Source organism: Schistosoma haematobium, chromosome 1 (genome assembly GCF_000699445.3).
Source record: "Schistosoma haematobium chromosome 1, whole genome shotgun sequence".
Lineage (NCBI taxonomy): Eukaryota > Metazoa > Platyhelminthes > Trematoda > Strigeidida > Schistosomatidae > Schistosoma > Schistosoma haematobium.
Genome location: NC_067196.1, coordinates 23,986,482 through 24,004,024, shown reverse-complemented (window position 1 = coordinate 24,004,024; position 17,543 = coordinate 23,986,482). Strand labels below are relative to the sequence as shown.

Here is a 17,543-nt window from a genome sequence, read left to right as displayed (position 1 = left end):
TTTGACTAGTTGACTAATAATTTTGCATAATAGGAAACGATAACAGTTTCAGCCGAATAGTCAAGAGACTTTGGTACTAAAGAGAGACTATTCAAAAATCATTTGTAAATCTTAACGTCGAAGACATAAAATCTCACTTGGAAATTTCCGTATTCTCTCTTATTCGTCTACCGTCGTCATCGTTGAAGTATCGATGTGCACCAGTCGTCAATCTACTTATTCCAGCTTGATTCACCACACTCTTACTTATGCTACCTCCCATTCGTCACTGCTTTGAAACCAATCAAACTACAAAAATCATCATAACATTAGGTACATGTCAATCAGTTTAACGTAAGTTAGATGGGCACAAATGAGACCACACTATGGACTTCAGTCATCTAAAAATAGTCGCTTGCTTGATGATTTGTCAGTCTGTTTCTTTCATTTTGAAGTGAGATTCAGTTATTCCAACTGTTTCACTCTGTGATATCAACCGGGACTTATTGTTTATTTTTTATATGTGGCTAACTAAAATCGTAGTCTTTGGATCAGTGAGTTGTCTCTTTACATCAAACAGTCTATGCATGTGTTTTATCGCCTGCTTTCAAGAACGTCTTGTATTTATTTATTTGAACACATAAATATTGATACAAGGGGGCACCAAATATATATGCGCCACACTTTCCAAAGTGGGGATAAGTGACGTGATAAATAAAAATAATGTGACTTGTTTGACTGTTAATCGAATTTTCAGTAAATATCGTCATTTTCATTTTATTTGTGTGCGGGCTGTGATACTGCTCGGGTGCCCAAACCGAAGCAGGTGATTTTTGGGGGGGCCACTCCACGAGCCTTCGACCTCAAGGTCTGATCCACAAGGCAGTAGAGCATTGTGAGGAGATGCAGTCCCATGGTAGCTGGTGACCAACAATCGGTTCATACACTATTTATTCCCGCAGGGTGCTGGAGCCTATGTGCACCATTGTTTTGGAATCCAGTTAAAGCGTCGGACATTCGCTTTTCGTCCTCTCATTTTCGTGAACAACACCCCCGCCACAAGAAGGCAATGAGTAGAACTTCCCTGGCATAGGCTGTATACGCGTGGCCAAGTGAGAGCATTTCAATAGGAAGGGCGGGCCCTCCCCACTCTCGGCCATACCAGGCCATTTGGGGCCTTGATGATGCTATGAAATCTCCTTTGATAATTGCTAACCCTCAGACCCTTCTACCCCAAACGAAATCCCACTCTCACTATGACATAATATTATATACGCTGTGCAACAACTTATTTTCTGATTTGAGACACAATCTTTGAACAGATAAGATATACATCATTGTTAACTCATATAATCACTAAAAAGAAACTTTTTTTATTAAAAATTGCAGGAGCTACCGACCCGTTTTACTAAATAAAAACGCTTGCATTATAAATCGTAAATTTAATTAATTTTCTTTTAAATCGAGTGAACAATAATTTCACACAGTAAAAATAATAAGAATACAAGTAAAACATAATTATCACATTATCCAAAAAAACATTAATACGAGAACTGTGTAATCTGATACAAACATTATGAATGGATTCCTTCCCGTGAATGATAAAGTGAAAAATGTAAATAATTTTTCAAAAAAAAAAAACAGTCGAATTTCATTTTTTTTAAAAACCTTATTTAAAAGGAATTAAATCTAGGAACGACTAAAACACTTTTCATATACCAAGAGTAAAAGAGAGAATTTACATTATTATAGTAAATTGTAAACTGTATCGTTTAAAGGTAAATTATCAACGTTTTACTTAGAGTTTTACACAAAAATTGTTATTCAAAAGAAGAAAAAAAGGTAAGTCAAAAAAAAATAATAAAATTTATTTCATTGAATGAAAACAGTATTTGTGCAAGTATATAATAAGAAATAATTTTTCATTTCAACAAACATTTGGAGCATTATTAGAATTAAAAACCAACTAACATAATTGGTAAATAATAACAAAAATTAAACAACTCAGTACTGATAATACCATTTACATATTCATACTATCATTGTATACAGCATTTTAACAAAATATAGATTTCAATGGTTTATTATTCAAATAAGATTACTACTGATAATTCGGTGATAAAGGGAAAAAAACCAATAATTTTTTGTGATCTCTAAATAAACAAAATCTGTTTAAAGTCATACATGTAATAAATGAGTACAATTACATACATTTCAGATATCACTAATGCTTCTTTACCTACAGTAACAGAGAATAAAATAGTAAAAGTAGACAGTGCAAACAAAACGTTGGCTATTATACAATAAAATTTGTTTGCATATATATATATATATATATATATATATATATATATATATATATATATATATATATATATATATATATAATCCCATGAATAGTTAAAGCAATACATACAATATCTTGATATATCTTTAGATTAGGAAATGGGAAGAAACTCTTGTAATATTTATTGATTTGCAAATGATAACTAGGGTCGACAAGAGTTTAAGTGAAGTTTGATAAATTCTTTAGAAAACAAAATACGATTAATATATAAAATCAACTACTCCTAATACTTCTCAAGTCCCAAAGATTTACAATTTATGTGCAAAATTAATAGCTTGAATTGAAAGTTTCTGCAAATATATGTCATCTATTTATTAGACAGCTTTAATATATTTTCAATAAAATCAATTCAAACATCCATTCCGATATGTTGAGCAGATGAGGCTCATAAAGTAGACGTAACTATGATGAGAAGAAATGGAGCTGTGGTGGAATACATAAGAAAGACAATCTTTTCGTTATAACTCGAAGCGTTCAGAAAATTTCACTTTATTGACACCTTCATCATTAAGAAATATGTACTCTTTTTACTCTACGTTAATGACAGTCTTTTGTTTGGAGGTCAACCCTTGGAAGATTAGGACGAGAAGAGTTATGTCCAGAAATTGATTGTAGCAATTCGATGTTATTACACGCTTACGTGATTTTTCGCAACTTTTGGGCAGATAAATCATTCTTATCTTTTTATTTGTCAGACCTGGTCAATTACTCACACTTAACCTTGAACATGTTTTGTACATGTGTGTATATATCCGTATACTTATGTTGAATTCATGTTCACGAAGACTAGGTCACCTAGTACTCACAGAGCTGGTTATTTTTCCCACTTCAGTTCACGTGTATTTCTTCTCGTCTCTTATCGCTTGTCTAAATTATGCTTGGAATATATGTTCCTCAAATACCTTTGTAATGGACTTCTCATATCCATGTCGTTATCGACAGGATACGTCGACTTAATATATATAAAAAAAGGTATAAATTTCATTAGAATCAATATTACTCAATCATATGGAATCAGATCGCCGGACACTAAACGAACATAAATACACAATTAACAACATGTGGTGTGGCAGTTGAAATGATAGTTCTTTAAAAGTTTATGGTTTCATACATTTCACAATATAAAATAAATAAATATTATATTTCCTGATGAAATTCCGACAAAAACTCACATTAAATTAATCGGATAAAATGTCTTCAAAAAGTGTCATGACTTCGTACGGGGACGACTTGGTGCAGTCAGTCGATGGAAGAAGCCCCCAGTTACAGAATCCGCATTGCGAGGCGAAACGGACACAACTGGAGCAGTGCAGGGCAATGTTGTGCATGAAACAGCAGTTTGTGAACAGTTGGTGGGATAAATGGAAGCTTGAGATATATTATGGTTTGATGTTGATTGTCGCTGAGAACAAGAGTGAATAGGACAATTGCATTGTTTATTTGAAGCAGGCACAGAAGATCCAGTGACTGAGGGTGTGTTGATACTTGCTCCAGGAATAAAGTTTGATGTCACACTTTGTTGTTCATGGGAGTTGAAACCCAATGATGAACAAACCGTTGGAAATATATTGACAGCTGATGTTCCAATTACACCAATATCATCAGCAGCACGATTGATATTAGTGTAGTCTCTTCCAGTACGGCGAAGATCCTACGGACATTTCGAAATCAAAGTAACAGATATTTATAATCACAAGGTTTTTAAGACAGCGTTTATTATTGATAAATTGGTTTTCACTAGGAAATAAAACTGGCAATCCAGTGAATAAAAACAGTGAGAAGAATTTTTTCGACAAAATCATTTAACTAAGCTGTACATTCGTATTTATAGTTGTGTGGTAGGTATATGTCTATAGAATGATAGAAAAGATTGCGTCATAAAGTGATTAGAGACTCTTATTATCAAATCAGCTTACGAAATAATCAAGTAGTAAGAGAAGAATACAAGGACGAATATAAGTTGCAGCTTAAGTAAATGATTTCGTCGAAAAGAAAATTCTCTTCGCTGAATTCCGTTTATTTCTATTCAATGAAACAATGGGTTGTTTTAATTATCTGAAAAGTTAGTGCTGGAATATAATAACAGACGTTTTTTCTGTGTTCATCAAATAGCGGAAATATTCTTTTGGTTTATTTAGTAAAATGAATAATTAGAAGTATTAAATTTTCAAAAAAATTCTTAGAAATGTGTGAGACAGTTGACAGTGAGTGCATGGATGTTCATCCATACTGCCATCGAGAAAAAATTCGAGAAATGATCACTGTATGTAAACTATGGTATTAACATGTTTCGATTTTTAATTGAAAATGAAAAAACTCACATTATCCATTTGTATACGCTTGGACATTGTATTTACATATTGCTGAACAGCTTTATAAATGAATCTATACTGAGTTTCAGTTTGCACCATCCCAGAACGTTGTTCACGAACTGCTTGGATTGTACGGGAAATATCTATGTCACAATTAAGGCCCATTGTTTTGATATAATTTATGAGCATATCGATTACAATAAATGCTCCAGTACGTCCAATACCTGCACTACAGTGTACAACGATAGGTCCAGCGCCTGGGATACTATCCTGAATAAAAATAAAAGCAAATACCACTTCAAATAATGAAACATTTACAATACATCACTACATGGAAAGACATGAAAATAGTTCACGGACCAACATTTGCTAGAGAGCTACTGAAAACAAAATGGTATACGACAGCTGCGTCCACATAATTTCGAATATATCAAAAACAAAAGTTACTGATTTATCTAGATAATACAGACTATGATTGACCACTGAAAGGAAAAAAGGATACAATTTATGGACTGCACAAGATTGACTATTTTCGAATCGTAAAGAATTTTATCCTACTTTATATCGACGCACTTTTCGATATCTAGTCCTTAAGCAAACAAACAGACAAGTGTCTGTAGTCATGTGACTTATAATACTCCCAAGTCGATATTTGTGACGGGGATTCTCAAGTTATAACATTTACTCTCAAATTAGCTGCATCTCTAACAACCATCTGACTGATTAGTTTCCAATGTAGCTAAATCTCTGAAAAAAATGCGTACGTTAAACAACAATTTTAAGAAAAATAAAAAGGTATCAAATAAATTTCAGTAAGTTGATATTCTCTTTTAGAATGAGTTAAACAAGAAAACAATCAATACATCTTAGGTATAATGTAAGTAAGTACTTCTATTCATTGGGTTGCTAGAGCGTGATATTGGATTTCAATTAAGTCTACGTTATAGTCTGACAAATACGATTTAATCTTGATCGACTGACTAATTAGAAACTAACTGTATGGACGACGCACTCTTTGACACGACGATAAAAAGATTGGGAGAGAAGCTAGGTTATGTTAAACCATATGACTGGGCATTTTTACGTACTTCATAAATTCTTGTCCATCAAGTAGCCTACGAAAGTCAATAAGGTCAAAAGTGGTAACAAAACGGAAAAAAGCATTTGGTTAGCCAGTGGCAAATAACTTTTTGTTCTATGGTCTATATAAGGTTAATTGGAACAGATATAATTCACAAAATAATAATCCTCGGGCAATCAAACATTTAATAAATCCATTATAAATACTAACGTTCGATTGGTTACACACTCATTTCGGCAGTCGTATAAACATAGAAAGAAATTATTCTCTTTAAGTCAGGTAAGACAAAACTTCACAAACGTTATCCAGTAAAAAATAATGACACGTTATTAGTTTGTAATCAGTGTTAATCATTTCCTTTATGATGAATAGTTCAGACCCGTTTCTTGTTTAGAATTGGATTCTGGGAACTCAGCAATCAACTTACGCTTCGGACAGTATTGCTTACCAACGTAAAGTTATAGAGAATAAAAAAGATGATGTGAAAACCAACTATTTAATAGGAAGACTCGCGTCGAACGTGGAAAGAAAGAAAAATTTAGACTTTTTCTAAAGAAAACTGAAATAGGTTTCTTAAGTTGAAGGATTACACTATTTTAACATAGAAATATTGCTAAACGACACAGAAATCCTACAGCGTTATATTCATGTATACACTAACAGTTTACAAAGAAATGACAGCTGAACACAGATTGGAAGTCATCAAAAGTAAACATTTTTCGTTATACTAATATATCTCTAAAACGTGTTTTTGTTGTATTGTTCGGTTTCCACTTTCGATACTGATAAACAATATTCCTACACACTAACTCAGCGGGCTACTCGAGTGAAAAGACAAAGGTGAGAACGGATGTTTATTAGCTAAACCGAATCGGGAATGCATGTACACTCGTTTATATACATATACGTCTGACCATTAGAAAATTAAGCCACTAATGGCGCATGTCTCGTTCCTTACAAATTTCAATCGCGTGCATTTATCATTTGGACTGATATTTGATTGACTCAATGTATTCATTTTTACCCATTTAATAAAAAATTAGAAAGATAAACCAATATTTAACTAAACTCATTTAATTAATCAGACACCAGAGAAATACCCAATGCAACTGAGATACTATAAGGTCTTAGTCTACTCACACTCGTCTAAAGACATTTGGAAGTATACTTTCAAGGACAACCATAAAGTGGATACAAGTATTTCACTTACCTGTCGAGCGGATATGTCATGCATAAAATCGAGTACACACGAAGGATCACTAGGAGTTCCATGATCGGGCCAAACAGTGAAATGATAGTGATAAACAGTAAGTCCATTTCCTGAATTCACTTCTCGAGATGTACTTTCAAGACTACTGACGGTTGATAGTGTGGTATCGGTTTGATGCAATTTTGTGTTACTTGATTTGCAATGCTTCTGATCAAATCGTGTGTCAGAGATAGTAGGACTCGAACAAGTAGAAGTGGCAGTAACAGATTCAGGTAAATGAGGAAACTGATGTTCTGTGTTTTTTGTTGATATAGAAGAATCTCTAGTCATATAAAGTTCACGTAGCGTGTAATTAACAGAATTCCTTTCAGACAAATGTCGGACACGAATCGTACCACCATAATTTGGAAACTCTCGTATGCCTTCTTCTGCAGTTGGCCAATAACGAATACATTTATTCTGTAATCGAAATAAAGATAATACATGGCAAAGAATTTTCGTTCATTTATTAAATACTATGCGCCAATCGATAATTGTTTGACATCTAAATAAAAATTATTTCTCAATTAATGGATCTCTATACACAACATATGTATTATTGAGGGAAATTTATCAAGACTCGATTTGGACGGCCGAAGAAATGAAACATGCAATGTACATTCGTTTGTTTCTAAATATCAGTTTCCCGACCGTTGTTGCTACCTTGACGTGGTGGTCGGGCTTGCCTATCGTGATGAAGCAACCGAGCTATACTGGCTGGAACAACCGTTCCTCAAGGTCCTACCATGTCAGACAGGTCGGTTGAAGAGCGGTAAGACTAAAAGCAACAAACCCAAGGTCCGAAGGCGAAGTCGTACTGCTGACTGTAGAAAGGTGTGACAGCAGTAAGGTGTTTCCTTCAGACAACCAGCATGACAGCGATGCTGCCTTCCCACAAGGAGGGGTGGGGTTAGAAAAGGTCGACCCTAAAAATGTCACACCTCACCTTACCTCACGGATTTCCGTCTCCGGCGGTAAGGCCCTTTGAAGAGCGGAGCTAACACGTCAAAAACCTCCCACGAAAAGGCCGTGCGCGACCGGCCTCAAGCAGTTGTCCCTTGGGCACTGCGGTCACGCTCTCAGGTCACTGAGACCGCCTCTAATCCAATTTCCTTTTCAGGTACCTCCAGAAGAACCCTTCCACGGTGTGGGCAACCGGGAAGTGATAACCGCCCTCATACCTCTAACAGCACCCAAGACCACTGTATTCATAATCAACCTTCCTTTTCAATTCCTATTATTCCTCCTACATCGACTTTCAACCCTAAACTTCCTCCTTCGGCTTCCTCCTCAAGTGTCACCATAGCCAACGATTCTAGTGCTCAAAACTCTGTCACAGGTCTACTGAAACCTCGCTCCAAACTACACATTGGAGCTTTCAACGTACGCACTCTATGTCAAATAGGTCAGCAGGCTTCCTTGGCTAAAACCCTAGAGTCTCTTTCCATTGATGTATGCTGTGTCTCCGAAACACGCATACAGGATTCCAGTGTGGTCATTCACTTGACCTCACCTCGGCAAAACGGAGAGCCAACGAGATACACCCAACGTGTATCTGGTGACCCGATGGCCAGTTCTCGTGGACTGGCAGGTGTAGGCATAGCACTAAGCATGAGGGCGGAACAAGCACTGCTAGAGTGGATCCCCGTCAACAGTCGTCTATGTGCTGTTCGGCTAAACGGCTCCGTAAGAACTCGGAAGGATAGGGACACGCGTCGTTGCCTTTTCACTGTTTCTGCCTACGCTCCCACTGACTGCAGCTCAGATGATGTGAAAGATGAATTTTACAGAAAGCTGTCCGAACTTCTTCAGAAAGCTAAACGCTCAGACATAGTACTCGTAGGGGGTGACTTTAATGCTCAGATAAATAGCTTAAACCAAACAGAAAGGCATTTAGGTGGATATTTTAGCATTCCGGCACAGCGAACAGATAATGGTGACCGTCTGCTGCAACTGTGCTCAGACAATCGCTTATTTTTAGCAAACACAAATTTTAAGCATAAGGAGAGACATCGTCTAACATGGCGACCCCTACACCAAACCAACGGTGGACTCAAATAGACCATATTGCCATCAGTCATCGTTGGAGAGGGTCGGTAGAAGATTGTCGCTCATTCTGGAGTACCTGCTTGGACTCCGACCACGCCCTAATACGGGCACGCATCTGCTTGCGCCTCACCGGACGCAAAAAAGCCACATTAAAAAGACCCATTAGAACTGAGTTGAGTAACGAGAAAACCAAAAGTAGGTTCCAAGAACAACTGAGTTCACACTTAGGTAGTTCTGAAGACGAGGCTGACCCAGATGTTGCTTGGAAAGACATACAAGCAGCTGTGGAAGCAGCAGTGACATCTATTAGCGACTTAAACCACAGAGTTTCAAAGAACCAGTGGATTTCTTCAAAGTCTATCACACTGATGGATTCTCGCAAACTCGTCCCATCAGGTTCTGAACATGAGGAAGAGCGACAACAAATCAGACCTAGGTTAAGAAAAAGTCTAAGAAACGATCGTGAGCAGTGGTGGGCAACGAAAGCAAAAGAGATGGAAAAGGCGGCGACTATAGGGAACACAAGACAGCTTTACAGACTAATAAAAGAAACTGGAATAAGTCAAGTGTAAGTGAGATTATATCGGAAAAAGACGATACACTCATCTGCTCCCAGTCCAGGCGTTTAGAACGATGGGCGGAACATTTCAGAGAACAGTTCAGCTGGCCTTCAGCCACTCTACAACTACCCTCCATTCCCAGACAGTGTGAATGGAACATTGAAGTAGGTCCCCCAACTCTTGCTGAAGTTCAAAAGGCTATAGTCAATCTGAAACGAGGAAGGGCAGCTGGTCCAGATGGATTGGCCCCAGAGGTCTTTAAGGATGGTGGTCCAATTTTAGCGATTAGGTTGACTAATATTTTAGCTAAAATCTGGGAGTTAGACGTTATTCCATCTAACTGGTCACAATCACTTATCGTCCCAATATATAAGAAAGGGTCAAAATCATCCTGTGACAACCACAGAGGGATTATAGGTGTCATTACCAAGGTTTGATTTGATAATTTCGAATAAATTGAGCATTGGGTTGATTGTTATAAATAAAAATAATATATTTGTAATATCCCAATGAGTAGAAAATTGGATTTTCTGACGTTTCGTGACTTAGTGTAAGTCACTTCTTCAGAGATAGTGAGGTTAGACGCAGGGTATTAGGGAATGATGGTAAATCAGTTGATGAGGTTATGAATCTTCATCGACTGAGATGGTTGGGCCACGTGTTACGTATGCCTGAACACCGATTACCACGACGTGCAATGCTATCCGGTATTGGAGATGGTTGGAAGAAAGTTAGGGGCGGCCAAACCAAAACGTGGCATCAGTGCTTGAAGTCACTAACTTCTAGTCTGAGCCATGTTGGTAGATGCAGACTACTTGGTTGGGGTCCGCGTGACTATCGTAACCAATGGTTGGAGACTCTTGGTGACATGGCTCAGAATCTATCACAATGGCGTCGGTGTATACACTCCCTGTCTTCCCTTAAACTAAGAGATTAAAATCACTTCATATCTTTCTTTCTACGAACTAATTCTTTCTTCTTGTACTATATCTCTATATGCAATCTTTCCGTTATATATTACTACCTTTGACCTAACCACTGCTATGAATCCGGTGTTCATCTTGTTGTGCTGACGCGGTATGGCAACCTGGACCGATGCACATATGTGCCTGGTCCTACGTTGTATCTGACTGACTGAAATATCAGTTTGGTAGTTTATACATAAATTTATGAATATACAAGTTTTACAAATCATATAAAGTTATTTTCATTTAAAAATTCAAAACTAACTAGTGTGACTATATAAAACATCCTGAGCATTTGGGAAGTACTCATCAAACATTATTGTCATGTGTATACAGTTAGTTGACGATGGATAGGTATTTTAATGAGCAAGAGATAATTTTAGGAAAGAATCTTGTCACATAAGCTTTCAAAAATTCTTTTGAATTACATTGTTGCTAGATACTAACAACATGACATTACTTTTTCTGTGACATGTCTCATGAAGCAATACTGAATTTAAGGGACCGTATAAAATAATTGTGATGACTTTACTTAAAACTTAAGGAAAGTCCTAATTATGGTTGGTCACTCTAGACTGATTTTAATCAATAGATTGGTAAAGATAATCATGATAAAACAAAATTTGCTCCTCTGTGGAATAACAATAAAGAGTGACTATCTTAAATAGTGTTTTATGCATGCATTGAGTTTGTAACTAGTCTCCAATACTTTCGTCAAAACTTTTAATGATTTCAATGCAATAAAAAAACTATAAACAACTGTGAAGACCCATAAATTTGTGTGGCTATCATCGCAGTAGATGAATGTTAAGTACAGAAAATTGTTCACGAGATCCTTGATTTTTCTTAAGAATAATGAAAATTCGGAATTTTTTCTAATTCGATTTGATAAAGCCCACACAAACCATATAAACGATGACTGAGAAAAGGTTAAGATGAAACGATTGTCTTTTTTTGTAATTCTAGGGCACTTAGAGAGAAAAAGACAGATATTTAGCAAAAATGACCTACCCTACCACGTTCCATTATTTTCGTAATCATAACGATTACGGCACTTTTTTCTTGCCATATCATACGCCAAAATGCATCTTGTGAATTAGCAACTGCCCCTTGGGTGGCTATGTAACGTGGTTTCCCATTGAAAAAAAATGCAGCAGAACTATTTGGAGTGTGTGGAGAATTGGAGGTAGTGATAGAAGCATTACATTGTTGATTATTATTCTGATCAGAAACTGAAGAAATTGGGTGATATTTGACACAACAGAAAGAACTTCCATTAGAAAGAGATTCAGTTAGATGGACCTGCAACAGGTTTGGTATAAAAATTGAAAATCAATAACTGGAAAAATTATAATCAATAATTCTAAAAAAAAATGTTCGAAATCAGCCTCCTTAGGTGGTAACGATTAAAATAACAGGGAAAACTGTCACAAAATCAGTGGTGAATCAATGTTTGATGTAAAAAGACAACTCATTAATCCAAAGAATACTATTTTACTTACAATTGATTGATCACTGAGTGGTGATCGATGTCATGTGCGTCAGGTCCTTCTTAGTGCAGATCGAGTCCTATCGACGACCAAGTTGCAATGTGGCCACGACTCTGGGTGACTCAACATTGCGTGCACTATAATGAGATAAGCTAGTGGTTGGAGGTAGTCAACAGGAAACCCTAGACCTAGGTTTCGTGTTATTTGGCACTCGTCAGCAAGGTGTACCTGTAATATTGAGGGGACTGATACTCTCTGGCGGATTCGGTCCCGCGTCACTCAGCTTCATAGTCAGAGACGTTACCACTGGGCCATCTGGGCTGCGACTGACCACCTGTACGACTGAGATGTAACGTCTCTGACTGTGAAGCTGTGTAACACGGGACCGAATCCGCCAGGGAGTGTCATTTGCCTCAACATTACAGGCACATCTTGCTGACGAGTGCCAAATAGCACGAAACCTAGGTCCACGGTTTCCCGTCGATTAACTCCAACCACCATCTTACTATGTTTTTAGTTAGCCACATATAAAAAATAAACAATAAATCCCGGTTGATATCACAGAGTGAAACAGTTGGAATAACTGAATCTCACTTCAAAATGAAAGAAACAGACTGACAAATCATCAAGCAAGCGACTATTTTTAGATGACTGAAGTCCATAGTGTGGTCTCATTTGTGCCCATCTAACTTACGTTAAACTGATTGACATGTACCTAATGTTATGATGATTTTTGTAGTTTGATTGGTTTCAAAGCAGTGACGAATGGGAGGTAGCATAAGTAAGAGTGTGGTGAATCAAGCTGGAATAAGTAGATTGACGACTGGTGCACATCGATACTTCAACGATGGCGACGGTAGACGAATAAGAGAGAATACAGAATTTTGCAAGAGCTTTCATATCTCAGATAGACATTTAAACAGGTAAGGTCACATCCCAAACAGTATGTCTGATATTATGGATAAAAATGACTAAAATCCAGATGTAAATGGTTAGAAGTGATTAACAAAATTCATATTCTCTGGTCAATTTTGATAACTGATCATTTAACTATACTAGATGTAAAGTCATGCTTTTGATATAGTCTCTGATCAAACTTTAATCAGAGGTTTCGGCCAATAATTTGCTCTAGTGATCAACCATTAAATCTGCCACATTAGTAACGAGAATTCAATATTTTGCACAAACGGAGATGAAAGAACACAAAATAGAAAGTGCTATATTTGCTGATCAAGAGACAGTAATTCGTCAGAAGTTTTGATTGGAACAAATAGGTGTCAAGAGGAAACGAAAAAAATGTAATCAAAAATAACAAAAAGGAAGGAAAACTAACTAACGACAAAACAGTCGGATAACTTACAGGCCAACAAATATAATTGGCATTGATGTAGTCAGAACCAGGTTCTTCAGGATTACCATCAAGAAGTTTAACTTGAGACCAATCAAATGGAAGGATATGTTTATACCGGTTTTTATCTCGGTTGTAAGACTGATAGCCTTCAACACGTGGATTACTCTTCACCTAAAATATAGAACAAAATTAAAATCACAATCCATGAATCGTAAAACTTTCCAAAACCAAAATCAGCAACCTTGTTTACAAACACGGAGACAAAGGTAATGATTTGTAACTGAAACCAAAAGCCACCACAGGACAGACTGGATACCGAACTTCAACAGACCTACAAATACTTTGTGTAAGATGCAAAGATTGTAAACATTGTCAACGACGAACCAACAAACACAGAGCTATAGTCAGTGTTGTAACCTTGATAAATAATCGACTTCAAATAGAAAAACAGGAAAGAAACGTTAATATAATAGTATTCAAGATCGGTTTAGAGCGTATTCACTTGGATACTAACAGACGTGACATAAAATATACGTTAGGAATATCTTTTCGAACCACAGAGTAGACATCCAATAATCACGACAACTTTGAAGTTCGTGAGACAAAAATGTAGTGAGTAATGCTCATTAAGCGTTCTATTCATTGACACAGTCTGAACCCATAATATGGAAAACCTCTAAGTTAGTTATTGCTTGCAAACGAAAATATGGTGTCCAATGGGTTCCGAGGTTGCGTTTTGTTATTCCATCATCATATATTGTACAACGAGCGTTGTGAAGAATAACTGATCGTGTGTCTTTATTATTATTATTATTATTATTATTATTATTGGCTTTATTCAATATTATATTTTTGGTACAATATAGAATTCTCAGCGTAAAGTATTTCAACAAGTTTCCGTTTCTTTCTTCTTCGTCGGTCCTGGCGATAAATATTGAGTGATCGCCAGTTAGATGTTAGCAGTTCACTAAATGAACATCTGAATAATGTGCATTCTTTCCGTTGTATATTGCCAGCAACCACATTGTCTCTTATTGAGTTTTTTGTAACTTTGACAACGAAAGGTTGTACACTTTTCAGAAACGCAACAGAATAGGTTGTGCGATTAATAAACATAATGATATATTAAAACAAACAAAAATAGATAACTTGTTGAAATATCTAGATGGCAGGAACAGGTAGCCCAGATGATCAAGCAGGCCACCGAATTCACGCATTTCACTATTCTCTTTCGGATCAGTGACCACAATAACATCGATTATCTCTAGGATTATCACCTAAAGTGATGCTAAAACGCATCTGACAAATGTCGGTTGCGAATTGAAGTTTAAATACTGAATGTTGAATGGGTTACGTTTTCGTCGAATTTCAGTGGAGTACGTCTTAGGTAACTAAAGACAACGGCTTACTTCCAAGTTACTCTGACCAAAAATCGCAATTTAGTAATATGTTGACCTGGAGTAATTCAAACTAGCTGGAACTTCATAAAATTTTGACTTCTCAGCTGTATGAAAAAGTTAGTGTAAACAATACGGCAAATCAATCTAGACGCAACTTTATAATTATTGTTTGACCTTTCTCACACAAATATCAGTTATAATGATTAATTTCCAGAACGCTAAAGATATTCAGAAGTTGTCGTTCAGCTTTGCCGTGTTTCGAAATTCGATAAATAGTTAGTAATCTATAATTAAGGCAACCAAATAGTTTGAACACTAGATCAAATTGCATTGCATTCCATTCCCCATTACATAACTGAATGTAAAGTTAGACGGCATTCGAAGAAACATCTCTGACCTGGACAATAGAAAAATTCAAAATCGCGAAAACTGTTGTTATAATATGTAACTATTCATCGAAAAGGATTATAAATGCAATCTAAAATGTTGGTAGGGTATTCTTGCAGGAAATGAACCTGTTGTAAGACTCTTTAGAAATGAACCTTCGAAATTAACAAAAAGCTACACATTGTTTTCTATGAAACCTATGGAAATTTGATGATTTATTGTGATAGCCCAGAACAAGCACATAGTAAGTCAATCGGTGTAAAATTTCAAGATACAAAAAATAAAATTACATGAGCTTCCTGATGCAACTCTTCAAATTCCTCTAAAAATCCAGCTAACCCGGAACCATGACCACTTTCTTGTTCCAACTGATGCATACGCTGATCAATGGTAGAAACGTTAAATCGAGTAGCGTTGAAAGGCTAATTGAGAAAAAAAAAAGAATTATTACGGATATTTGAATGAACAGTACGTTGTAAGAGTTGTAACATTCGTGCACACATCAAAAAAAGTACATAAGTAAATAAAAGTTTTGTAAAAGCCCCATCTACAAATCAGTATCCATTATATTATTTTTATTCTTGAAGAAAAATTAGAGATACAACTCGATGCCTTAAATATATACATAAAAACCACAAATCCGTTTGTCTTGTGTGGTTACTACGATGAAACTATGCAATCTAAAATAAAATATCCACCTCACAGCCTTTATTTTAATGTGAAAGTAATTACAGTGTTAGATTAATAATCAAACCAAATTTTTATGGAAAGCTTCGTTTAAGTAAAAATCCGAGATAGTTATATTTGTGCATTTATTTAACATTAGAAAATATCAGTACAACTTTCACCTTATTTTAGAAATTAATTAAGATCAAGGAAAAACTCAATAAAAGCAACCAGTTATGATGTGGTGTATACTACTCATGTTGATAGATATAAGTAGTATGTAGCACTAATCGAAAGTGGAAAGCATCCCAGTAGAAGATTGAGAAGATTCAATTTACGAAAACAGAAAGTAATTTTAATAACAACTGAATCGAAAGAATCATGAAGCATGTAAAGGACAACTGATGGAAGATGTGCAAATTATTTATTTAATGTGTCGTTTTCATATTTTGTGAAAGTACTCTATAATTTTGCAATAAATAATAGATCGGTTTTCCCACCTGAGTGTTCGTTCGCTACATACATATGTCTGACGGGATCCTAAGTATTCAAATCCGGCGAATTATTGTAGTTATACAACAAACCAGAAATAAGACATAATAAATTTAGTTGCAGCTTTCATGATAAGAATAAAAACATATTGTGGCTCTTAATAATAGCTTAAAACTAGTCAATTAGAACGATGGATTATGATAAATAGCTGGAAATAAACTTTTCTATAGCTCTCTGTACCTTTAAAATAGCTGGCTCATATAAATGTATTAGGTGGCAAGTAGTAATAAATAAGATAAATTCTGGGTATTTATGTGACATTCATTCTACAGTGTCACGACAAAACAACTATTAATAATCTTATTATAACTGTTTCTTTAATCCTAAGAGCAGCAGAGAAAAAATAACTCTAGTCATATAACAACAAACAATGACAGTTTAATGTCTACCTTGTTATAGAACAACAATAGAGTTCTGTTAGTTACTGAACTGATTTATACCTCACGCAACCGAAAAGTAGTAAGCGACCTAGTGGGCTGACTGACATACTTTAGTTATCGTTGGGCCTACCCCACTATATGTTTGTAACCAGAAAGAACTACATATTAGACGATGGCTTTCTGTGCGCAACACATAGCTTAAATGACTCGTTTTCACTGTTTAAAGTTCAATTTTTATATCCAATCCCTAAAGTTCGATATTCCAAATATGGAATAGCGTTAAAAACAATCATGACAAAAGATAAAGAAATTTAGGTCATCGGTCTTTTACACAGATGAATGAATCGTACATTAAAACGGCTTGATATTCAATTCACCACACTTTAAAAAAGTATGAAACAGATGGGATAATCCATAGTCTTGATAAGTTGTGAATTCTGCTTCAATTTTGCAGAGACAATGTAGTGTTTAGAAACCAGTGAATGAAGTGAAAGAACTCTAGACGATGAAATGAACTACCTATTCACAAAGATTTATGCTGGACTAAGATGTATTGGTAGGTGTAGACTACCTACTTGGAATCTATGAGATAATAGATCATAGCTTGGAGATGTTGGGTGATATGACTGAGAGCCGATTACAGTGGAGTAAATGAACTCATTCATTACTTTTATCTAGATTTTGAGTTTCAACGTAATTCCGCACTTATATTCATGAAATTCATCTCTTATTTTAAAGCTGTATTCTCGAATATCTAATCTTGTCCACCACAATT

At 35.8% G+C, this 17,543-nt stretch overlaps 1 protein-coding gene across 1 annotated transcript in view; it reads right to left on the bottom strand.

Annotated features, from left to right (window-relative positions):
* Positions 1-1,408: 1,408 nt before the first annotated feature.
* The window catches only part of PTPN6 (Tyrosine-protein phosphatase non-receptor type 6), a 36,393-nt gene continuing 20,258 nt past the window's right edge, over positions 1,409-17,543 (bottom strand). Inside the window, exons 6-12 of the mRNA XM_051213639.1 lie at positions 15,461-15,592; positions 13,393-13,554; positions 11,554-11,844; positions 6,930-7,388; positions 4,648-4,908; positions 3,499-3,977; positions 1,409-2,218 (exon numbers count right to left, since the gene is read on the bottom strand). Of these exons, the coding sequence (XP_051073478.1) occupies positions 3,534-3,977; positions 4,648-4,908; positions 6,930-7,388; positions 11,554-11,844; positions 13,393-13,554; positions 15,461-15,592 (1,749 nt within the window). The 3' untranslated portion in view covers positions 1,409-2,218; positions 3,499-3,533. The remainder of the gene's footprint in view (positions 2,219-3,498; positions 3,978-4,647; positions 4,909-6,929; positions 7,389-11,553; positions 11,845-13,392; positions 13,555-15,460; positions 15,593-17,543) is intronic.